This window comes from Sorex araneus, chromosome 1, assembly GCF_027595985.1.
Source record: "Sorex araneus isolate mSorAra2 chromosome 1, mSorAra2.pri, whole genome shotgun sequence".
Lineage (NCBI taxonomy): Eukaryota > Metazoa > Chordata > Mammalia > Eulipotyphla > Soricidae > Sorex > Sorex araneus.
The window spans coordinates 291,626,755-291,651,147 of record NC_073302.1 but is presented as its reverse complement, the minus strand read 5'-3'; the positions used below and the strand labels follow the sequence as shown (position 1 = coordinate 291,651,147).

Sequence of the window (24,393 nt, the reverse complement as noted above, 5' to 3'; positions counted from 1 at the left end):
TGTCAGCACCCGAAAGCCGGGGGGCAGGGAATCAGGCATGAAATGTGTTTCAGGGGCTGCAGCGGGAGTGGCACAGGTGGGGTGATTGCCTTGCACGTGGCCGACCTGGGTTCAATCCCTGGCACTCACTCATACAACCCCCACTGAGCACTGCCAGGAGTAATACCTGAGCACAGATCCATGAGTAGCCCCTGGGCATGGCCAGGTAAGGCCCCCAAACACAAGTTCCACCTCGCCCCCAGGTGCTGTGTATGCCTTCATGCAGGTGCACACATGTGTGTGCACGTGTGCATGCATGTGTGTGCGTGCGTGCATGCGTGTATGCATGTGTGCATGTGTGTGTATGTGCGCGCGTGCATGCGCACGTGTGTCTCCGTCCCTCTGTCCTGCTTCTAGCCAGGGCCAGGTGGGGCTCCTGTCTGTCTCCAGGTCAGTGGCGATGTGGTTCCTGCCAATGCCCTGTGGCCACCCCCATCTCTGCTGACGGCGTGGGGAAGGCTGTGAGGACAGTGCCTGCCCCGCCTGCTCCGGCTGCGGCAGGGAGAAGGGTAACCCTGACAGGAATATCCTAAAGGTTATTTATTTGGTAGCTGGGGGTGGTGCCGAGGGGGAAACCGGGGTCAGGTGCAGGCGGGCAAGGCCAGCCTTGCTTTGGCCAAGGAGCCCATCCCTGGTCCTGAAATACAGAGGCTGCAGGGGTGGAGAGGGTCGCCTTGCACCCGCTCCAGCCCACTCTCCCCAGTGGAGCCTCCAGGAGTGACCCCTAAGCACAGAGCCAGGAGTGAGCCCTGGGCCTGGGCCCCGCCAGCTGGGGCCCGACTGTCCCCCAGGTGGGGGGGGGGGCGGGGAGAAATTGAAGACGGGCCGGAAAGAAGGCCAGGGTGCTGCAGGAAGGGCTGGGGAAGGGCCTCACGTTGGAGCCGGCCTCGGCCTGGTGCGCGGAGGGGCTGTTCACAGAGCAGATGTGGGGGGGTGTCCCGAGGGTGGGCGGCGGGCGGCTGGGGGCTCGCTCCGGGCTCTTTCCCCGAGGGGCGGGAGTGAGCAAGTCAGGACAGTGCCCCAGGGGCAGGTCAGTGGTGGCGAACGCATATTGTCATGTAGATGCCCAGAAGCGGCCCCGAGGGGGGGCGTGGTGGGGGCAGGGGCGGGGGTGGGGGTGGGGGAGGCAGGTCTGGGGCACCTATGCTGGCTCTGAAGTCTTCTCCCCCGAAGACGACGGCGTCCAGCACGAGGCCGCGCTGCGGGCCTGTCTTCAGAGCCTGCTCGCACACGGCCTGCGGGAGCAGAGGAGAGAGTCTCACGCCCGGAGCCCGCAGAGGAGCCCAGCGCTGCGGCCACAGAAAGGCCCGGCTCTGACCCCGGAAGGACCGCTGAAAGCGGTCCTGAAAATGTACCCCCCTCCCCTGCCACCCCGCCCTCTGCTCTACAGAGCGGCATCACTCACGACGCTAACAGAGCGTTCACCCTCCCTGAGCAGCCGGCCCGAGTTCTAGAGACACTTGGGGGTTCGCGCCTTGGTTTTTTTTTTTTTTGATTGCACTATGAATTTCAGTCTTCCAAAAATGTGTCGTTGCTTTTCAGCAGCTTTTCGGCCCAGAAACCTAAGGCCACCGGAGAGAAGGAATTAAAAAAAAAAAATCATCAAACTAATTGGATTATTTATTGACATCAGGATCAAGGTCCCTTAGTCAAGGGTCTGAGGATTAAAGCTACACAATGCAAAAATCTACCATTCGGGAGGGGAAAATAATAATAATAATAATAATAATAATAATAATAAAGCAACAAGTCCTTCAAGATGCTTTCGAGACGCTTCCGTGTGGCTCAGGAGAGGAGAGCGTGCGAGTCACAGAGGGGGTGAGGGGGGCTGCGTGGGTGGCAGCCCGGCCAGGCACCTGTTGGCTAATTGGGGGGGGGGGGTCACAAGTGCTCTGTAAGGTGGTAGATTTGCACGATGAAGCAACAAAGCAGCGTTGGGAACACAAGTGGGGGTGTCTGCGTCGGGTGGCAGCCGGGGGCTGTTGCTCGGGTTCTACTCTGAGACTCCTGGGGTGGGCTGGCTGGATTTGTGGGTGCCCCGGCTGATCCTGAGGCTCCGGACACAGCTGCTGTCCCACCCCCCGGCCCCGCACCCCCCAGCCCACCGAGGCAGGCGGGCTCCAAGCTTCCTGCCTGCCCGCCGCCGTTGCCTCTGCACTATCTCCCAGGGACAGCTCAACTTTCTCTTTCCCCCCCTTTTTTTTTTTTCTCTCTTTCCCTTTGTTTCTAGGGATTTGCTTCCCTCCTGACCCCGCCACGGAGGGGCTGCGCGGATGTTCCGGGGCAGGTGGAGCTCGGAGGAGCCTCTTTTGGAGAACAATTTAAACGATCACTTCATAAAGGGGCTGACGGGGGAGGAAGGTGGCTGAGAATGCGACCATCCAAGGGTGCAGAGCCTGGCTCGGCACAGCTCCCCTGAAGGCCCCGTTGGAATAGATTTTAGGTCCGAATATGGCAATTTGAAATAATCGGCTACATATGATTCGTGTGGGCTAATTTACAAATAGTGATCTTTTTTTTTTTCCCTCCACAGGAGATGCTGCAAAGGAGACAGAGCCTCCTCTCCTCCACCCACCCGCCCCCCCACCCCATGAAAAAGGCAAACGGTGACAAAAGAATAAATCAAAGTTAATTCAGCAAGGGTGGCAAAATTTCACGTACAATTTAATCTATAAAGGAAATACGCCAAAGCGTCTATTTACAGTGATTATTTAATGAAAAGCTCTGCTCTGATGAGAGTCGCGTCTCGGGGACACGCTCAGAGCTGGGAAGTTTCCCCTTGCTACTTGGCTTATTTCTTTGTTTTTCAAGCTGCCTTGCAACCTGGTTTGGGGCCTCTCCCGGCTACCAAATGGTCCCTCGGGATCCCGCTCGCTTGTAAATGTTTCTAGAGAAATCCTTCAAGGCCATGCTAAAATGGAAAGCAAAAAAACGGGACTCTTGAAGTAATACAGGAAAGGACTTCACGTATTAGCCGTGTCCTGGCTTTCTTACCTTAAAATTGAGCAAACCCATGGCAGTTTCCACAAAAGGGATTAAGTTCATTGGCTGTTCAAGTTTTCGGCCTTTTAAGTAGAATGAAAATTTGTCTGAAAACTGAAATCAAAAGAGTCATAAGTGAGTCGGGGGGGGGGAGATATTCTGCCTTGGAAGGAAGGAGCAGACCAAGAATTTCAGTCTTGGACCTTAAGTTCAACCAAAAATAAAGGAATAAATAATAATAATAATAATAATAATACTTTTTCAAGAGTAGGGAAGGAAAAGGTAAGGAAGTTAACCCCAAGTGTCATTCCTGCCCCTTCCTAGCAGGCCCAGGAGTCTGGTCAGCACTGGAAGGTTGAAAACTCTTCCCGTGGTTATCTGCACAATCACCTCAGCTCCCTCCTCTGCTCGGGTGTGGGGGCTCGGGGTGGGGCGTGGGGGTCCCCAAAACAAAACAACCACGCTCTACCTGTCACACTCTGTTCCTCCGGGGTCCCACACTGACGTGTGCTGAGTGGCGCGGGGACCCCCACATTATTCAGCAGAGCCCCGTTACCCTTTGTTCCCGCGGTTTTTCTCCGTGATTTTTTAGCTTACCTAGAAAGACCTTAAAAAAGGAAGTCTAATGCTTTGAAGCCCAAGGCTTGCCAATTTTTTCCATGAGACCAGTTCACAGCGAGCTGCCAGTGGGGTAGCCCAAATGCCAAAATCCATCATCTGGAAACATACAAAAGCTCGCGCACAGATTCCCTCCCTCCCCCCCCTTTTTTTTTTCAAAAGGGGGAGAAAAAAAAACACCACACTCTAAATTGTAAATCCATTATGTCTATCTAGATCTAATAAGATATGGGAAGATAAGAAAAAAGAAAAAAGAAAAAAAAAACAAACCCCAAACCACCACAACCCGCTCAGGTATGATAAAGATATTTTTTGGTAAATAAAGATGAAAACATATCTATCCATTTTAAATTTAAGGAATATTCAGCCATTAATGGATATCAAAGGAAAAGGGAATTTTAATCATCTCTCCATTCAGTCTCAGTTGGGTAAATCATATCTAAGAGATTTGCATAAATATAAACCATCAAAGACTTTTCATCTTCAAAGGGGGTTTCAAGACCCTATAAGCTTTGTACTGTAATCATCCTAGGTCACCACCCCGCAGGAACAGGGCTGCCATAGCAACATAAAAAAACTAATGCTTAAGGCTTAGCATAATATTCGGACTAATAGAAAGGAAACTCATTTTAAAAGCCTGCAGTCTATTTAGCACAAGCAGGATTAGACGTGTTATTTCCCCTTTTAGCAGCCCCTCTTGCCCGTGCGGTCCATACCGCCCCCCCCTAAAAAAAACCTAATCACTGGGATCTTTAAAAAGCTTTTGAGCAATTTGCAGTAACTTTACAATTAGGCTAAAATAAATCACAGCTTTCAGTAATGAAGAATTATTCCCAGTGGCTCCCGCTCCTGCAGCCCCCTCCCGACCTCTGAGCAAGTTAGCGAGGGAAGGAGGAACTCCAAGAGGTGCTCCTGTGCATCCCAGGTAGCCGGGAATAAAACATCGCCGAGGTCAAATTTAAGCCAGAAAAACCTGTCGTGAAATAGCAGCAGTTTCGAGGGTTACAGAGACAGTCCAGGGATCATTATTTTCATCGTTAAAAAAAAAGAAATCCAAGCCAACACTGGTTATATTCTGCCGACTCCCCAAATGCCATAAAGTTTAACCCTAGGTACTCATCTGATAACCCAGTTTTTATTCTTTGAGGAGGTGGTGGTGGAAATCTGCCTTTTGTTTTGAAGCCAACGGGGGCCTTTCCAGAGGAAATATTCGGACCCTTCCTCCACCCTCCTCCTCCTCTTCCCCCGGCTTTCTCCAAAAAAAAAAATTGCATTAAGTACCAACACAAAAGGTAACTAGTGGAGAAGTTTCAATTAATTTTTCTCAAAAGGAGACGATTAAATGTTTCCGGCCTGGTAAAGTGTTCATTTCAGGGGGGGGACGGAGGGGGGTGGGGGGTGGGGGGCAGAGGAAGGGAAGGGGTGGGGTGGGGTGGGGTGAATCACAAAGACCGCGGGGAGGAGATGAAGTCCCCGGCTTGGCGATGCTTTCAGCCCCGCGAGCACCCAAGAGTGGGCTGGAAGAATGCATACTGTTCGGGATTTGTGGGACAATTGTCCCGCCACAAAGGGAGCGAGTCACACTTGTTATAGTCCGATAACCCTTGCCAGTGAAACACGAACCCACACTAGCGACAAAAGGCCGGCCCAGAGCCGCTCACAAAAGCAAACAAGCAGGTCCCGCGCAGCTCGGGGCACGGAGGGGGAGGGGGAGGGGGGGCGGCAAACCCACAGCCGGCCAGCCCGGGGTCCTCCCCTGCCAGATTCAAGCGGGGCCGGGGTGCTAATGGGGACCCCTCGGTGGGAACAGGACACAGGGCGCAGCCCCACGAGGCTCTGTCTCCACTGTGGGGTGTGTGGGGGGGTGTGGGCTGGGGCCCCCCCCAGAGAGAAAGCAACTCCAGAGACCCCTCCCAGGGTGGGTGCGGGGGGAGGGGGAGAGAATCCAGTTTAGGGTGTTAAAGGGGTTTGGGGAAGGTGGAATACCACAGGGTCTCCACCAGGGTCTGCTGAGGGGCTCCAGGGTAGCATGGGGAGCCACGGGTGAAGAGCACCTAAGAGGGGGTCTGGGTGGAGGACTGGGGGGGGGTCACAGGATGGGGTGGGGGAAGGTCAATGGAAAGAAACAAGGATAGGAAGGGCCATAGAAGGAAAATTATTTTTATTAGATATATTATTATTATTATTATTTACTGAGTTGGAGCGATAGCACAGTGGGTAGGGCACTTGCCTTGCATGCGGCCGACCCGGGTTTGATTCCCAGATCCATATGGGCCCCTGAGCACCGCCAGGAGTAATTCCTGAGTGCTAAAACCAAGAGTAACCCCTGTGCATCGCTGGGTGTGACCGAAAAAGCAATAATAATAATATTATTATTATCGCTGGGAAGGGCTGGAGTGATAGCACAGCGGTAGGGCGTTCGCCTTTCACGTGGCCGACCCGTGTTCGATTCCTCCACCCCTCTCGGAGAGCCCGGCAAGCTACTGAGAGTATCACGCCTGCACGGCAGAGCCTGGCAAGCTACCCGTGCATATTGGATATGCCAAAAACAGTAACAATAAGTCTCTCAATGAGAGACGTTACTGGTGCCCGCTCGAACAAATCGATGAGCAACGGGATGACAGTGACAGTGATTGCTGGGAACCGGTGGATTTCACTTACACCATGTATCTGATTCAGCCCCGAGCACAGAAATATCATCTCAACTCTCCAAACGCGTGAGATGATTTTACATTCCCTTTTGGGGGGTTGGGGAGATGGTTTCCGGGGCTGGCCTCACTGGAGTGGGACCCACAGGTGGGTGCTCAGGGCCACCTGTGGCAGGGGCCACAGTGCTAGGAAGCCCAGGTGACCACCTGCAAGGGGGACCCTGGAATTGTTCAGGAGTGAGCCCTGAGCACGGAGTCAGGAGTCAGCCCTGAGCACTGTTGGAGTGGCCCCGAGTACCCTTCACACCAAATCCTGGCGGGCAGGTCCCTTCAATGTCACTATGTCAGTCATGACACCAGCACTCCTGAGCTCAGGATGGCACCAGATGGCGTCCCCCACAGGGTCCCAGGACACACACACACACACACACACATGCATGCATGCACGTCACGGTCTCTGTTCCCTGGAGGGGTCCCCAGGGGGCACCCTGTCGTTCAGCAGCTATCTGGGGGCTCGTGCGACCCCCGAAGTAAATCGAGCGCCCCCACCTGCCCGGTCCCCACTGCACAGTGAAAATCATTATAGCCTAATTAGACCCATTTCAAGGTTTTCCCAAGTAATTTGATGTGCCGACCCTTTCCCATTTCGGGGCTTTATGGGCCCAACCCTGGGTCCCGAAACACCACACACCTGCCAGCAATTTGCCCGGGCCAGGGAGGCCTGCGCAGGAAGTTGGGTCTGCGCTCGTTAGAAGCACTAGTTAAGGGCTTCCTGTCTGAGCCCCTGGCCGCCCTAACGAGTGACCCCGGCCCCTCCAGCTTCCTTCTGTCTCTGCTGCTAATGTGCTTTTCCCGGCACTGCTGGGGGGGCCACGGGGGGTACGAGGGGGGCGCAAAGCGTCCCCACTGGACCTGTGAAGTGTCATTCCCTAGGAGCGGTGTCCCCGCCAGGGGTGGAGGGGGCGGAGGGGGCTGTGTGGGGCCTCAGTTTCCTTTCTGCGTGGGGTCCGACCGTCCAAGCGCACAGCCCGCCCCAGGGCCACTCACCCACTCGATTTCTTCCGGCCCCTCCACCTTGGGCAGCATCAGGCTGGCAGGAAGGACCCGCGACTGCAGCAGGCTCTCCAGGTCCGCCTCGGCCAGGCCGCTGGACACCGAGTTGATCCTCACGCACTTCTCCGTCGCGCCCAGGTCGAAGCCTTCGAGGGTCTTCACAATCCTGGAGCGCGCCTCCCCCTGCAGGCAACAACGAAGGCGTCCCCTCCATCCGCTTCTCATCTGCTTCTCTCTGGCCCCACGGGCCAGAGAGCCACCAAAGGGGGCGCCAGGTGTTGTTCCTGCCCTGGGTCGGGTCAGCCAACCGTGGCCGCGGGGGAGGCCCAGGCGGCCGCACCCCTGCACAGGGCAGGGCGGGCTGGCGAGCCAACCTTGCCTTCCAGCCCGAGGAGACCCAGGAGGCAGAGCCACAGCACAGCGGGGATGGTGCCGGCCTAGCATGTGGCCGACTGGGGTCCACGCCTCTCATCCCACAGGACCCCCCGAGCCCCGGTCAGGAGTGATTCCTGGGAACACAGAGCCAGGAGCAAGCCCTGACTGCAGCCAGGTGTGTGCCCTCCCCCCCAAAATAACAAAACAAAAAGGGGCGAGCATGGATCTGAACCCACTGCTTGCGTTTTTCTCCTGTACCAGAGAGCCAGAGAGCTTCACCACGCAGGGCACCTGGCTCTGCCACCCGCCCCTACCCCAGACCCCCACCCCTTGGTCCCCTAAGCACTACTCAAAGCGACTGCTCCCCCACCCCCCGGGCACTGAGCCAAGATTTCAAATAAGTACAAGAAACAAGTTACACTGATAAGGATAATCTCAACTGTGAGGTCGGTGACGTGAGGGGGAAAATCCTGTGTGTGTGTGTGTGTGTGTGTGTGTGTGTGTGCGCGCGCGCGCGCGCTCCTGTGCACGTGTGTTTGGTGAGGAGGAGGGGGATAATGAGAGGAAGAAGAGCCTGGGGTAGGTGTAGAGGCTCAAGGTGACCCCTGGAGGTGCTCGGGGACCACCCAGCAGATGCCAGGCTTGGATGTGAACCCGTCTAGCGGGCTGGCAAAGCAAGCACCTCTGGCCTCCGCAGAACCTTCCCCAGCGACGCTCCCGCCAAATGTGCACCCCTCTCTGAGTAGGCTGCTGTTTCCGTTAAGAAAAGCTAGAAGGGGGCTGGAGAGATAGCAAGTGCCTGCATGTGGCCGACCCGAGTTCCATCCCTGGCATCCCACACTGTCCCCCAAGCACCACCGGAAGTGATCCCTGAGTGCAGTCAGGAGTAAGCCTTGAGCACCACTGGATATGCTCCCCTGCACAAGGAAGGAAGGATGGAAGGAAGGAAGGAGGAAGGGAGGAAGGAAGGAAGGAAGGAAGGAAGGAAGGAAGGAAGGAAGGAAGGAAGGAAGGAAGGAAGGAAGGAAGGAAGGAAGGAAGGAAGGAAGCAGTGAAGAAGGAAGGGAGGGAGAGAGGGAAGGAGGAAGGGAAGAAGAAAGGAAGGAAGGAAGGAAGGAAGGAAGGAAGGAAGGAAGGAAGGAAGGAAGGAAGGAAGGAAGGAAGCAGTGAAGAAGGAAGGGAGGGAGGGAGGGAAGGAGGCAGTGAAGAAGGGAGGGAGGGGGGAAGGAGGGAAGGAGGGAGGGAGAGAGGGAGAGGGAGAGAGAGAGAGAGAGAGAGAGAGAGAGCTGGAAATTCTGCAAGGGTTTGGATGGTCTCCTGAAAAACAGGAATCCAGACCCCTTGTTCCCAGCCTGTGCTCTGGGGGTGAGGAAGATGGGAAGGGGGATGAAGAGGAGGAGTGAGCAGAGCAGGAGGGGGTTGGAGGCAAGAGAAAGAATTTGGGGTCATTACTTCCTGCCAATTTCAGTTTCAAAAACAAATTCCTCCACCTTACCAACAACCCTCGACCAATTCTCCTTGTCAGAATGAACAGTATCAAAAGTGGTTTCATTGGGGGGAAGGCATTTTACGACGCTAATAAAACTTTAAAGCTCCTCGCTGCTGATGAAGGTGGTTAAAAAAAGAAAAAGAAAAAAAATCTTAACGTCCTACAGCCGCCTGGCCAGCGGGGCCTAGGAGAAGAGCAGAGGGGAGGCGGAACGGGATTCCCTGCTCCAGTCCCCGCGGGCGCAGAGTCCCCTGCACCGGACGAGCCGGGGCTGTGGACGGAAACCAAACGGCCACAGGCCCGGGCCCCGGTGGGAGCCGGGAAAGCATCTCGGCGCGGTCTGAGTGCGGCAGCGGGAGGACGGGAGAGGCTTCGAGCCGGGGGGGTCAGAGGAGAGCCAGACCCCCAGCCTGGGTCCAGGACGGCTCTGCAGTCTCTGCGCCTCCCCCCGGAAGGCCAGCGTGAGTGAGAGAGGCTGAGGTAGCGGCCAGCAGGCGTCAGGTCTGCAGCACCGTGGCTGGCTAGTCTCCGGCCACTAAACTCGGCCGTTTCCTGTCCTTACGGCCACGCGGTCGGAGAGGAGCGCAGAGAAGCCGGCGGCACGCACGGGCTAGCTGTGCCCAGCCCCCTGGGCGGAGGAAGATGAAGCCCAGGCCCGAGTGTCTTCCTTTCAACAGGGCAGACAGTCTCCAAAGAGCGCGAGGACGGAGTGGACGCCACGTCCGGGTGCATTTCTGGTGGATTCCCGGGGCCGCCCCCTGTGCAGTGCTCAGCCCTCGCTCTTGGCTCGGGTCACCCCCAAGGGCTGGAGGGACCATAAGGAGTGCCGGGACGCAGACTGGGGTCAGCAGCCTGCAGCATTTGCCGCCTGCCAGCACCCAAGCCCTGGGCTCTTTCTCAGGTCCCCGAAATGCATTTTTCAAAGCCAAACTGTTTGATTTGGGGGGGTTGGGGCGGGGACACACCTGGTGATGCTCAGGGCTTACTCCCAGCTCTACACTCAGGAACCTCTTTGGCGGGGCTTGGCCGGGCACCCAGGGATCAAGCCCGAGTCAGCTGCGTGAAAGGCTCTGAGGCCAACATCCAAGCTGTCTCTGTGAGATTCATTCATCTCCGAGTTCTCCTGGAGACTCCGGAGGGGGCGGGGAGAGGGGCTGGCAACAACCAGCTTCCGAGACAGTTTGTGCTGGTGTCAAACCAACCCCGGCTCGGGTGCTGGCTTCCCTGGGACCTGAACGGGGACTGTCTCTCTGTCCAGAGCTCCCGGGAGCTCCCGGCCTGCTGGCAATGTCCATCCCGGCCACATCGCCATGGTTTCCGCACATTCCCGCCGACTCACTCACACTCAGCCCTGCCCAAACGGGCTCCTCGTCCCCCGAGCGGGCCTAACGCCATCAGACTGCCCGCCTTGCACCGACGAGCTGCGAGGGCTCCCACTGCATTAGGCCCTTGCTTCAGTTTTTAAAAATCTGGCTCAGCATTAGAATTTAAGCTCTTCCTGCATCTTCATTCTGTACCGCTCCCCCCCCCCCAGTTTTTTTTTTAAGATGATTTTGAGGGGCTGGAGTGATAGCACAGCAGGAAGGGTATTTTGCCTTGCACGTGGCCGACCCGGGTTCGATTCCCAGCATCCCATATGGTCCCCTGAGCACCGTCAGGAGTAATTCCTGAGTGCAGAGCCAGGAGTAACCCCTGAGCATCGCCGGGTGTGACCCAAAAGCAAAAAAAAAAAAAAAAAAAAGATGATTTTGAGGTAAATTGCCACACAGTTACCTTATTAATAGGCTGTTGATTGCTGCAGTATATTTTATTTTTTCAATGATTATTATTGTTTTGGGATTTGGTTGCTTTTTTTTTCTTTTTGGGTCACACCCGGCGATGTTCAGGGGTCACTCCTGGCTCTGCACTCAGGAATTAGCCCTGGCCGTGCTCAGGGGACCATATGGGATGCTGGGAATCGAACCCGGGTCGGCCGAGTGCAAGGCAAATGCCCTCCCCGCTGTGCTATTGCTCCAGCCCCTGTTTTGGGATTTGGGGCCACACCGGGCGATGCTCGGGGCTTACTTGTGACTCTGCACTCACTCCTGGTGGGGCTCGGGGGACCCTATGGGATGCTGAGGATCAAACCCGGGTCGGCTGCATGCCAGGGAAACGCCGTCCCCGCTCGCTGGACGAGACTCTGGGCCCTGACTACTGTAGTTTCTGTAAACTCAGTCTCCGTCCCTCTGCTCCCGAAACACCAGACCCTCACGGAGTCAACACCAGCTGCGAGCACGCCAGCTCTCCGCCCCGTCGGCGTTTGAACGATGAGATATGTCAGCGTGTAGCAAACATACCATCTGTCGGCGTTCCAAGAACAATCGACTGGGCACTTGCTCGAGCCACGTCCACCCACTTGTGAAGAGAAAGGGTTTTTTAAAAAATTTTCATTTTGGGGGGCCATAGCTCGTGGTGTCTGGGGATAACTCCCGGCTTTGAGCTCAGAGGGGTCACTCCTGAGGGGCGGAGCCCTAGGGGGTGGTGTCGGGGATCGAACCTGCATCAGCCTGGTACAAGGCAAGCCTTGACCTGGATCGTACCACCTTTGTGTCCCTGCGACCTCCCTGCACTACCTCCCCGGGCAGAGAAAGGGCTTCTGCTTATCCCCTTCTCAGCTGCCCCCAATGCAAGCCTCCCCCCTTTGCCTGCCTTCCCCGCCCTCGCCAATGCCTGACCATTGGGCCACCCGGCCATCCGTCTCTCCTCCTTTCTCGTCCCTCTTTCTCATGTCTCGCCCTGCCCCCCCATCTTACTAGATGGATGAGGGAGAGGCTGCCCTGTACAGTCCCCGCCTTATTGGGGGGAGCAGATGACCTTGGTGGGAGAGAACATTCCGCAGAGAAAGTCAAGAAGGTAAGAGGGAGGCCCGGGACAGACCTTTCTGGGGGCGCGTGGGGAGGAGGCGGCTCACGTCTGAGTAGTGAAACAGGTTGTCCAATGGCGAGGGAAGAGGAGCCCCATTTTAACTGTGCCCGCCCCCTGCAGTGTTTGACATGTGCCCCACCCCCCAGTGGCTGGCCAGGACCGTTTCTTTCACTGTACCCCTGCGGTCTGGCAGCCTGGCGGTGGAGGGGGAGGGGGGGCGCGGGGGGGGGGGGAACAGTCCCGAGGCCACCTTTCCCCAGGAGGAAGCTTAAGAGAGTGGGCACGTGGGGCTGGAGTGATAGCACAGCAGGTAGGGCATTTGCCTTGCACGCGGCCTACCCGGGTTCGATTCCCAGCATCCCATATGGTCCCCTGAGCACGGCCAGGGGTAATTCCTGAGTGCAGAGCCAGGAGTAAGCCCTGAGCATCACTGGGTGTGACCCAAAAAGCAAAAAAAAAAAAAAAAGAGAGAGAGAGAGAGTGGGCACTTGGGGCTGGGGAGAGAGCACAGCAGGTAGGGTGTTTGCCTTGCAAGCAGCCAACCCGGGTTCGATTCCCGACATCCCATATGGCCCCCCCAAGAACTGCCAGGAGTAATTCGTGAGTGCAGAGCCAGGAGTAACCCCTGAGCATCGCTGGGTGTGACCCAAAAAGAAAAAAAAAGTGCTAGAGGGTGTGGGAGATGGGGGGCTTGGGGCGGGGCACTGTGATGGCTTTAGAACATTTATCCTCAAAGGTGGCCCCCCCACCCCCCCCCCCGCACCCGGCGGCTGGGCAGTGGGCCCCGGGTCGGGCAGCTGCAGAGGCTCTTTCTCAGCCTTTGAGCGTCTCCCGGCTGCCCTGGGGTGCAGGGGGCGGGAGGGGGACAGGTGCCGGCAGTTGGTCCCGCTGGCACCCAGGACAGCCGAGGAGGTGCCCTGCGCGCACGCGGGCTCCGAGGGACCCGATCTGCAGGGAAAACAGCATCCGGCCGCGTTTACACCCGCGGCGGGCGGCTCAGCCTCGCCATCTGGAGAATAAATCGAGTGTGAAGCACGGTGGCGTGGGGGCCCGGGCTCCGCGGCGGCCGCCCAGCGGTCGGTTCATTACTTCCAGACTCGCAGGGACAAGGGCCGGATGGGAAGAGGCAGGGCAGGCCGGGGTGGCGGCGCTGGGCGGGGGGGCGGGGACGCGGGGGGGGGGGGCGACAGCCGCGAGGTGCCCCTTGGGCTTATTTATAAACCATTGGGGGTATAAACACCGCCCCGCCCCCACAGCCCAGAGGGAACGCCCCCCGGCCGTGTCCCCGCCCCGCCCAGCCGAGCACACGGGCCGGACTGTCCAGTGCCTGGGCACCGCGCTGCAGGGCGTCCACGTGACTTGGCCGAGACTGCGGGGCTCTGGTGCCGGGGACTGTCCAGGTCAAGCCTGGACCCTAAGGAGGGGCCGCCAGGACTTGCAAACCCGGGCGGGAGGGAGGTGTCTGGATTCTGGATGCTTCCAGAACCGCTCTCACTTCGGCCCGATGGAATCCGTGCGGCGAAGGGGCCGGCATGACCTAGAGCGGATTTGGGGCAGCAGCAGGCGGATTTGCTCCCGGCCTCTCCTGGGGACACCGCGGGGCCCACTCAAGGCCAACTGAGGCCTGAGACGTGAAATGCTGTGTGAGGTGTATACAGACCTCCCTTGCAGACCCTCTAATTTCTTTTTTTTTTTTTTTTGCTTTTTGGGTCACACCCAGCAATGCACAGAAGTCACTCCTGGTTCTGCACTCAGGAATTAACCCTGGCGGTGCTCAGGGGACCATATGGGATGCTGGGAATCGAACCCGGGTAGGCCGCGTGCAAGGCAAATGCCCTACCCGCTGTGCTATTGCTCCAGCCCCTCTAATTTCTTTTTTTTGGGGGGGGTAGGGGGTATCGGGAAATGGGGCCACACCTGCTGGTGCTCAGGGCTTCCTCCTGGCTCTATGTCATTCCTGGTGTGGTTTGGGAGACTATATGCAGTGCCAGAGACGGAACCCAGGCCAGCTGCATGCAAGGCAACCCCCCCTGAAGCCCTCCAGAGAAATGTCTCTGTGGAGCCAGGAACAGTACAGCTGGTGGGGCGCTTGCCTTGCATGCGACTCACCCAGGTTGGATCCCTGGCATCCCCTACGGTTCCCTGAGCACCAAAAGGAGTAATTCCCTGAGCACGGAGCCAGGAGTAACCCCTGAGCATTGCTGGGTGTGACCCTAAAACCAGAGAGAGGAGAGAGAGAGGGAGGGAGGGGTGTCTACTCAAATCCCTCGCTCTCTGTCCCCCCAAGGAAAGCCTGTACCTGTTCCACACCGACCCCCTCTTCCCTGCCCCTTCCTGACCCCACTTCCATTAACCTTTATTTATTTATTTATTTATTTATTGCTTTTTGGGTCACACCTTGTGATGCACAGGTGGCTCATGCACTCAGGAATTACTCCTGGCCGTGCTCAGGGGACCCTATGGGATGCTGGGAATCAAACCCGGGTCGGCCGCGTACAAGGCAAACGCCCTACCCGCTGTGCTATCGCTCCAGCCCCACTTCCATTAACCTGTAATCCAAAGGAGTCTCCGAGTTTGCCTCTTGGAGGCATTTCGCATGCGTGAAGTAACACACGACCTGCCCTTCTGCGTCCGGCTTATTACGCTTGGCTTAATCATATCTTCAGGCTCACCCACGCTGTTGCCTGGGTCAGAACTCCCTTATTATTATGGCTGATAACGTTCTATTTTATGTCCGTGACTCTTTCTGCTTACACGTTCGGTGTGCCAGGCTGTGCCCGCCTTTGGGTTCTCGTGAGTGGCGCCGCGTGCAGCCGTGAGCGGGAGCATGCAATTACCTCCGCATCCCGTTCTCTGAGGTATTTACCGCAGAATGGGTTTGCCGGGACGCACAGTGGTTCTCGAGCTCTTTGAGACGCTGCCAAGCTTTCCACAGTGGTTGCCCCATTTCATACTCCCACCAACCCTGCAAAAGGACTCCAATTTCTCCACATCCTTGCCAACACTTATTATTTGCTGGTTTGCAAAGCTGCTTGGTTTTGATAATAGCCACCCTCGCGGGCGTGATGGGTATCTGCTCCTGCTCCTGATTTGCATTTCTCTGGTGACTGAGGGGGCCGGGATTAGTCCTGTGTGCTTCCTGGCCGCCTGCCGCCATTCTTTGTAGAAAGGTCTATTCTAGTCCTTAGCCTCTTTGGAAAAATTGTGCTTTCATTTATGTTGCCGAGTTGGAAGATGTTCACACACACACACACACACACACACACACACACACACACACGTACTCTGGAGATAAGGTCTAAAAGGACTTTTCCCCCATTCTGTGGGTTGTCATTGGCTTTTCCACTAGGCAAATCCCTGACCCTCATTTACTTTGGGGGGCGGGGAGGGCCGGTACCACCTCTGGCCATACTCAGGAGCTACTCCTGGCTCTGTGCTCAAGGATCGCAGCCTGGCAGTGCTGGTGAGGCCCTATGTGGTGCAGGGGATGAAACAGGATGAGCCGCATGCAAGGCAAACACCTTAACCCCTGTACTTTCTCTCCAGCCCCCCCCAGGTCCTGGTTTTGGGGTCACACTCGGGAGTGCTCAGGGGCTGTAGCTGGCTTAGTGCCTGGGAGTCCGGGCAGTTCTGAGGATCAAACCTGGGCTCCTCCACGGAAAACCCTGAGTTAGCCCTTTGACCCCACTCTGCCCCCCTCCTTTTGAGCTTTTCTCTGTTTCTGGGCCACGCGCAGCAGTGCTCAGGGCTCATTCCTGGCAGGGTTCGGGGTATCATATGGGGGTGCTGGGGATGGAAGCTGGTCTGGTCACACCCTATGCAGGACAGGCGCCTACTTGCTCTACTATCTCTCCAGGGCCTTCTCCTTTCCACAGAAGAAAATTAGGTTCCCCTGCTCATCACCCAGTTTGGTTTCTCTTTTCTATCTGTTTGGTGTCTGGGCCATATCTGGGCAATGCTCAGGGGTCACTCCTGGCTCTGCACTCAGGAATTACTCCCTGTGATGCTCAGGGAACCGTACGGGACGCTGGGGATCAGGCCCGGGCCGGTCGTGTGGAAGGCAAACACCCCACCCGCTGCCCACTGAACTAGGGCTCTGGCCCGTCCCCCGTTTGGGAGGACAGTCCAATTTAAATGTCTTGCCTTGCTGATGGCCCAAGGTGGTCATTTTGTTTCGGCTTTCTCTTTTGGTGGGGGGGCAGGGTCACATCCAGTGATGCTCAGGGGTTACTCCTGGCTTCGCACTCAGGAATTACTCCTGGCGGTGCTTGGGGACCATATGGAATTGAACCTGCGTTCGATCCCCAGCAAGGCAACCGCCCTACCCGCTGTCCTATCACTCTGGCCCCAGCCGGGTGGATTTCAAAGGGACTCTCCAACAGCCTCAGTACGCTTCTGCCCAGTGCTGGCACGAAGAATCTATTTTGGGGAGGAGGGTGCTGGTAGTGTGTTTTGGATCATGCCTGACTCAGGATTTGGTCCTAGACCTGCACTCAGGAGTCACTCCCAACAGGTCTCGGGGGCGCCTATGGGGTGCTGGGGACTGAACCCGCGCTGGGCACATGCCAGGCAAGTGCACTATCTGTTGTACTAGTGTCGCTCCAGCCCTGGCGCAAAGAATCCTGTCTCCGTGAGCAAGAGGTCCTGAAGACTCACGGAGAGAAGCGACCCGGTTCCATCCCCTGCACTGCACTTGGTCCTCCGAGCCCTGTCAGGAGACATCCCTGAGCACAGAGCCAGGAGCAAGCTCTGAGCACCACCAGGTGTCGCCCCCAAAAGCAAGCAAGCAAGCAAACAAAAAAAGCACCTTTGGGGCTGCAGCAATAGCACGGCGGGTAGGGCGTTTGCCTTACACGCAGCTGACCCGGGTTCGATTCCCAGCATCCCATATGGTCCCCTGAGCACCGCCAGGGGTAATTCCTGAGTGCATGAGTCAGGAGTAACCCTTGTGCATTGCCGGGTGTGACCCAAAAAGCAAAAAAGAAAAAAGAAAAGAAAAAAAAAGAGGCGTGTCCTCGCTGCCTCTCCAGTTCTCGACTCTCTTCTCAAGATTAATAATTAATTCTCAAGATCAAGCAGTGGGCAGGGCACCTTGCAAGACCCATGTTCGATCCCAGGGACCTGTAGGGTGCCCCTGAGCTCGCCGGGACAGATCCCTGCGTGCAGAGCCAGGAATAAACCCTGAGACTCGCCCTCCCCAAAGGAAAAAGAATCCCCAAGCGGCATGAAATCAAGGTGATCTCCCGGGAGGAGGAGTCACCACGCGGATGGGAGCGCAGTGATGAAACTCCAGATGGAGGCTCCCACGGCCTCCCGCGCTCCCGAGAGGCTGTTGCTCTCGGTTCACCAGAACCGTGAGAGCAGCCCGCTGGCTGGCTTCCAGGGAAGACAAAGGCGGGAAGGGTCTGGGTTTTGTTGTTGTTGTTTTGGGGCCACTCCCAGCAGTGCTCAGGGGATCCTCCTGGCTTTCCTCTCAGGAATCACTCCTGGGTGCTGGGATCAAGCTGGGTTGGCTGAATGCAAGGACGGCTCAGGCCCAAAGGCCAGAACATTTTGCGTTTTGTCTGTCCGATGTCTTTCTTTCTTTCTTTCTTTCTTTCTTTCTTTCTTTCTTTCTTTCTTTCTTTCTTTCTTTCTTTCTTTCTTTTTCTTTCTTTCTTTCTTTCTTTCTTTCTTTCTTTCTTTCTTTTTCTTTCTTTCCTTTTCTTTCTTTTCTTTCTTTCTCTCTTTCCTCTTTCTTTTCTTTCTTCTTTCTTTCCTTCTCTCTTTCTCTTTCTTTCTTTCTTTCTTTCTTTCTTTCTTTCTTTCTTTCTTTCTTTCTTTCTTTCTTTCTTTCTTTTCTTTCTTGTGTCACACTGACAATGCTTAGAGGTTAGTTCTGGCTCTGCACTGAGAAATTACTCCTGGTGGTGCTCGGGGGACCGTATGGAATGTCAGGGATCAAACCCAGGTTGGCTGCATGCAAGGCAAACGCCTCCCCACTGTCCTATCACTCTGTTCCTATCGGATTTTTACCTTCCTCTTTGCCTATGGTAGGAGCCCCGGTGATGCTCAGGGGACCATATGGGATGCCAGGGATCAAACCTGGGCTGTCAAGTGCAAGGCAAACACCCTGCCCGCTGTATGATGGCTCCGGCTGCTTGTCCCCCAGTTTGGGAGGACTGTCCAGCTTGCCTTGCCTTGCAGATGGCCTGAGGTGGATTTCAAAGGGGCCTACCAACTGCCTAAGTAATGCTAGAAGCCCAGTTCTGGCACAAAGATACTTTAACCAAAATAAAAATTTTTTTTTTTTTGGTGGTGGGGAGTTTTTGGATCTCACCTGGCTCAGGATTTACTCCAGGGTCTGCACTCAGGGAGACTCCTGACAGGTCTCGGGGGGCGCCTATGGGGTACCAGGGGTTGAGGTGCAGGAGGCAGGTGCAAGGAGCTGGGCTCCTGGTGGAAGCACTCCAAGCTCTGAGCCGTGAAGACTGAACACAGCCCTTCGCAGGAAACAGGAAAACAAACTGGGGGACGCTGGGGGCGCACGGGAGGGGGGCTCCCCATGCTGGGCACCCCAGAGAAGCTCAGGGTGTATTTTGCAAACAGGACTTGGCAGGTCGAATGGGCATGCTGCATGGCCGCTGGCTGGACGGTGCTGTGGGCCCGGGCCCCGTCCACCCAGGCTCCGGGACCCGCTCCGGCCAGTCGGGGCGTGACGGGGCAGAGGTGAAGCCGAGGCCTTCCAGGGCCCTCTGTGGCTGCAGTGCTCAGCCTGAAAGAGCCAGCAACGGGAGAGAGGGGGCCGAGGCAGGAAGGGGTTTTCTCAGGTCACAGGAATGTTCTCGGGGTTGTATATGCACTTCTGTCTCCCTCTTGGCTTCTGCAGCGTAAGCTCCCCGCCACACCTTTGCCGCTAACCGTTCTGTTTAGATCGTCTTTCCTTCCTTCCCTTTCTCTCTTTCTTTCCCTCTCTCTTTCTTTCTTTCTTTCTTTCTTTCTTTCTTTCTTTCTTTCTTTCTTTCTTTCTTTCTTTCTTTCTTTCTTTCTTTCTTTCCTTCCTTCTTTCCTTCTTTCTTTCTTTCTTTCTTTCTTTCTTTCTTTCTTTCTTTCTTTCTTTCTTTCTTTCTTTCTTTCTTTCCTTCTTCCTTCCTTTCTTTCTTTCGTTCTTTCTTTCTTCCCTTCTTCCTTCCTTCCCTTCTTTCTTTCTTTCCTTTTTCTTTCTTTTTCTTCCTTTCTTTCCTTTCTTCCCTCCCTCCCTCCCTTCTTTCTTTCTTCCCTTCCTTCTTTTTTCCTTCCTTCCTTTTTTCTCTTTCTTTATTTCTTTTCTTTCTTTCTTTCTCTCTTTCTTTCTTCTTCCCTCCCTTCTTTCTTCCTTCCTTCCTTTCTCTCTTTCTTTCTTTCTTCTTTCTTCCCTCCTTTCTTTCTCTCTTTCTTCTTTCCTCCTTTCTTTCTTTCTCTTCTTTCTTTCTTTTTTTCTTTCTTCTTTCCTCCCTTCTTTCTTCCTTCCCTCCCTCCCTCCCTCCTTCCTTTCTTTCTCTCTTTCTTTCTTTCTTTTCTTTCTTTCTTTCTTTCTTTCTTTCTTTCTTTCTTTCTTTCTTTCTTTCTTTCTTTCTTTCTTTCTTCCTTCCTTCCCTTCTTTCTTTCTCTCTCTCTTTCTCTCTCTCTCTTTTTTCTTTTGCTTTTTGGGCCCCACCTGGTGATGCTCAGGGGTCATTCCTGCCTCTGCGCTCAGGACACTCCTGATGGGCCCATCTGGGGTGCTGGGGAATCGAACCTGGGCCGGTCTCGTGCAAGGTGAGTGCCCTCCCTGCTGTACTATCACTCTGGCCCTTCCATTTCGATTTTCCATCTGGGATGCACCCGACAACTAGATGCTGCTGATTCTGAAGACGTAGAAAATGCTGCTGTTAGTAAAACAGGACATTTTCCTTTAAATTTGCTTGGGAACGCACCCAAGTACTGCGTCGATTTTGCAAGGTGATGAAACTGTCCCAGAGCACTTGGAAATCATGCCCATGTAGGCAGAAGCCAACCGGCCTCATGCACGGCGAGCACCCTGCCTGCTGTGCCAAGGCTCCAGCCCCATACTGCTCATTTTGATGGCTAGATCTTACTGGGGGGAGGGCTCAGCCAGTGGTACCCAGGGATCACTCCTGGCAGTGCTCAGGGGACCTATGTGGTGTCTGGGATGGAAACTGGGTGGACCCCGAGTGAGGCAGGTGCCTCCTCCACACTGTCGTGTCTCTTCGCCCCATCGCTTATGTTTATCCTTGCCGCGACCTTGGGGGCGAGTGGCACGATTCCCATTTCACAGATGCTTCCAGACCGAGGGGCTGCCCTCTGCTCCGCTCCCCCCAGCGGCAGCCACTGTCCCGGAGCTTGCCCTCAAACAGAGTTGGAGAAACATGACCAGAGTCTGATTGTTGGATATATCCCACTGATTTGATCTTTATACATATATATATATATATATATATATATATATAATTACTAATTTTTTATGCTGAATCACCAGGAGGTCCACTGTCACAGGTCAGTCATCCCATGTTCTAATACCCACGGTTTGATCTGTTTATGAAAAACCTTCCTGGCGGGGGTGGGGTGCCCAGATGGGCACCTCCCACTGCTTCCTGCCCAGCCTGTCTCTCTGGGGTGCAAAAGGGACCCCTGTGGAAGGGCCCCTACACAGCAGAGTGCCCCAAGATGGGCAGGCTTTGAGCCCGAAGAGGGAACGGGCGTCCTAATAATTAGTAAAGAATCCCACTCTCCCCCAAGGACCCGCCCCAGCCAAGCACTCCCGGGATCAAACAGCTGTGCTAAGTGCTTCTGACATTCCCACTCAGGCATAGCGTGATGCAGTTAGAAATGTAGAACATGTATCTTGGAGCGCAGGGAAGACACGGCGAGGCTGGGTGCTCGTGCAAACCAGAGGGTGTGTGCACAGCTGAGGGTGTGTGCACAGCTGAGGGCGTGTGCAAACTCTAGGGCCAATGCCAACCCCATGGGCAGTGGAAGCCAGCAAGAGTGAGCACAGGAGCCAGAGTTGAATGACTGTGCATGAGAGAAAGCTGAACGCAGAAGTGGAGGAGGAAAAGGGAAGCCAGGCGAGGCTCCTAATTAGACTTTCAGATCTTGGCAGTGAACAGTGTGTTTCTAAATAATCTTTGAGGGGCCGGAGCAATAGTACAGAGGACAGGGCGTTTGCCTTGAACCGAAAAGCAAATAAATAAATAAATAAATAAACAAACAAACAAACAATCATTAAGAAGACGTACCTTTCCAGTCATGAACTATGCTTTCTTTCTTTCTTTCTTTCTTTTTTTTTTGCTTTTTGGGTCACACCCGGCGATGCACAGGGGTCACTCCTGGCTCTGCACTCAGGACTTACTCCTGGTGGTGCTCAGGGGACCATATGGGATGCTGGGAATCGAACCCGGGTCGGCCGCGTGCAAGGCAAACGCCCTACCCGCTGTGCTATCACTCCAGCCTTGAACTATGCTTTCTTGGCCAGGAAATAGTCTCCAACTAGTTATTCTGTCCTTTTTCCCATTCCAAAGCGGAGAGAAAATACCAATGAGTGAATAAAACCGTTTTTCTGCTCCTGTGTGTGTCTCTGTCTGAGGCTCATGCATGTCTCGCGTGTTCAGTGAAAGCAAGTACAGCCAACTACCGCTCTTTCACACACAGCTCGGATGGGGGCTGCCCAGCGAAGGGCTCCAGGATGAGGGAAATTAGACAGATGGCAGATGTTGGAAGCAGCTGCCATGCTCGAGCACCTAACAGCAGACTTTCCTGGCGCCAACGGCCGTCCTAGGGGTCTCCTGAACGGGCTTCACACCCAGGAATCGTCTCTGTGCATGGAATTCGGCTTTCACAGACAGCCCAACTCTTTGTCCCTTTTTTTACTTTTTTTCTTTTTGGGTCATACCTGCCGATGCTCAGGGGTTACTTCAGGCTCTGCACTCAGGAATCACTCTTGGTGGGACTTGGGAGACCATATGGGATGTAGGGGATTGAACCCAGGTCAGCTACATGTAAGGCAAACACCCTACCCACTGTTCTATTGCTACAGGCCCTTTACTGTTTTTTAAAGCATAATTATCCCCCACCTCTTCCGTAGAGGCTACAAGAAGATGAAGTACATTAAAGTGAAGGAATAAACTCAGAAAGAAATAAAAAAGAAGCAGGAGCTTTAATAAACAGAAGATATGAGCTGGAGCGATAGCACAGCGGGTAGGGCGTTTGCCTTGCATGTGGCCACCTGGGTTCAATTCCCAGCATCCCATATGGTCCCCCGAGCACTGCCAGGGGTAATTCCTGAGTGCATGAGCCAGGAGTAACACCTGAGCATCGCTGGATGTGACCCAAAAAGCCAAAAATAAATAAATAAATAAATAAATAAACAGAAGATAAGGCTCAGAAATAAGGTCAATAGGCTTCCCAAGATGACAAGAATGGAGACTTCCACGTAGTGGACCAACAGGGTCAAGAGCAGGAGTAGTGGGTCAGGTCTGCAGGGAAAGCAGATGGAGGCCAGGGGCTGCCTGATGTATGTATGTTGCCTGTACATATGCCAATCTGACAAGGCTACTACTGCCTACAGGATTTCTACCAAATGATATCCTGGAAAAGGGAGAAGCACAGAGAAGTGAAAAAGACCAGGAAAGCAGGGCCGGAGCGAGAACACAGCAGGGAGGGCGCTTGCCTTGCATGTGGTGACCTGGGTTCGATCTCTGGTATCCCAAACGGTCCCCTGAGCAACACCAGGAGTCATTTCAAGTGCAGAGCCAGAAGTAACCCCTGAGCATCGCCAGGTATGCCCCCCCACCACCTCCCTAAAAAACTAAAAAAATCAAAAACGAAACCCAGGATGGCTTGATGGAGCAGAGGGAATAGTTAGGGTAATAAACAATTCCTTAACAGTGGATGCATAACAGTGATAGAAGAGCAGGCAAGAAGAATACTATGCAGCTGTTAGAAAAGATGAAGTCATGAATTTTGCATATAAGTGGATCAACATGCAAAGTATCATGCTAAGTGAAATGAGTCAGAAAGAGAGGGACACAGAAAGATTGCACTCACCCGTGGAATATAAAGTAACAGAGTAGGAGACTAACACCCAAGAATAGTAGAAATAAGCACCAGGAGGTTGGCTCCATGGCTTGGAAACTGGCCTCACATGCTGGGGGAAAAGGCAGCTCAGATAGAGAAGGGAACACCAAGTAAGCTCTGGTTGGAGGACCCTCTTGGGAGGAGAGATGCGTGCTGAAAGTAGACTACAGATTGAACACGATGGCCACTCAATATCCCTATTGCAGACCACAACACCCAAAAGGAGAGAGAGAGGACAAAAAGGAATGCCCTGCCACAGAGGCAGGGAAGGGGGGCGTAGGGGGAGGGGGGATGGGATTGGTGGGTGGGAGGGATACTGGGTTCCCTGGTGGTGAATGGGCACTGGTGGAGGGAGGGGTGCCCGAACATTGTATGAGGGAAACTCAAGTATGAAAATGTGTAAATCTGTTACTGTGCCCTCATGGTGACGCACTAATAAATAAATAAATAAATAAATAAGCGTCTATGTAAATACAACGGGGTGCCCGCCCAGCCAGGCGCGGGGCACACTGCACGCGGTCTCCGGGCCTCCTGGACCCTGGCAGGGGCGGGGCACCTCCGAGCAGAGGCCAGCTGCATGCGGGCTCCCTCCAGGCCGCAGGACTCCTGCTGCCAAACTCCCTGAACGCAAAAGTCAGGCCGGACCCACACCTGCAGGTCGGAGGTCGCGGCCTCGGGCTCTGGCTTCCTGCGGCTCTGCGGGCCGTGGGACTGTCTCCGTCCCTCACTCACGCAGGGTCCCCCGAGCCCTGAGCAACCGCCGGGGGTGGCCCCAAACCACCCTCTAGAAAGGCTCAATCAGATGCCAACGATTATACACGGCGGCCGGAGGGGCGCGGGCTCTCCCAGTTCGGGGCCAAGCGAGAGTGAAGCCGGCTCAGCTGCCCCGTCCTTCATGTGTGGCGCCACGTCAGCTCCTGGTGGGCCCAGGGGCAGGGCCTGAGCCTCTGCTCTAGGCGGCCTCAGGGGCCCCAAGTGCTCACCCCCATCTCTTACTCTCTGTCTGTCTGTCTCTGTCTGTGTGTCTCTCCTCTCTGTCTCTCTGTCCTCTGTCTCTGTGTGTCTCTCCTCTCTCTCTGTCTCTCTGTCACTCTCCTCTGTCTGTCTCTGTCTCTGTATCTCTCCTCTCTGTCTCTCTCCTCTGTCTGTTCCTGTCTCTCTCATCTCTTTGTCTCTGTCTGATCTCTGTTT

At 55.0% G+C, this 24,393-nt stretch overlaps 1 protein-coding gene and 1 long non-coding RNA gene across 2 annotated transcripts in view; one reads left to right on the top strand and one right to left on the bottom strand.

Moving 5' to 3' along the window:
- LOC129399621 (uncharacterized) overlaps positions 1 to 3,009 on the top strand; it is a 68,486-nt gene extending 65,477 nt beyond the window's left edge. The window contains exon 3 of the long non-coding RNA XR_008627201.1: positions 2,573 to 3,009. This is a non-coding gene — a long non-coding RNA (uncharacterized LOC129399621). The remainder of the gene's footprint in view (positions 1 to 2,572) is intronic.
- Positions 1 to 24,393, bottom strand: part of CLYBL (citramalyl-CoA lyase) — a 156,521-nt gene that overhangs the window by 23,990 nt on the left and 108,138 nt on the right. The window contains exons 3-5 of the mRNA XM_055119956.1: positions 7,335 to 7,523; positions 3,034 to 3,135; positions 1,181 to 1,274 (exon numbers count right to left, since the gene is read on the bottom strand). Of these exons, the coding sequence (XP_054975931.1) occupies positions 1,181 to 1,274; positions 3,034 to 3,135; positions 7,335 to 7,523 (385 nt within the window). The remainder of the gene's footprint in view (positions 1 to 1,180; positions 1,275 to 3,033; positions 3,136 to 7,334; positions 7,524 to 24,393) is intronic.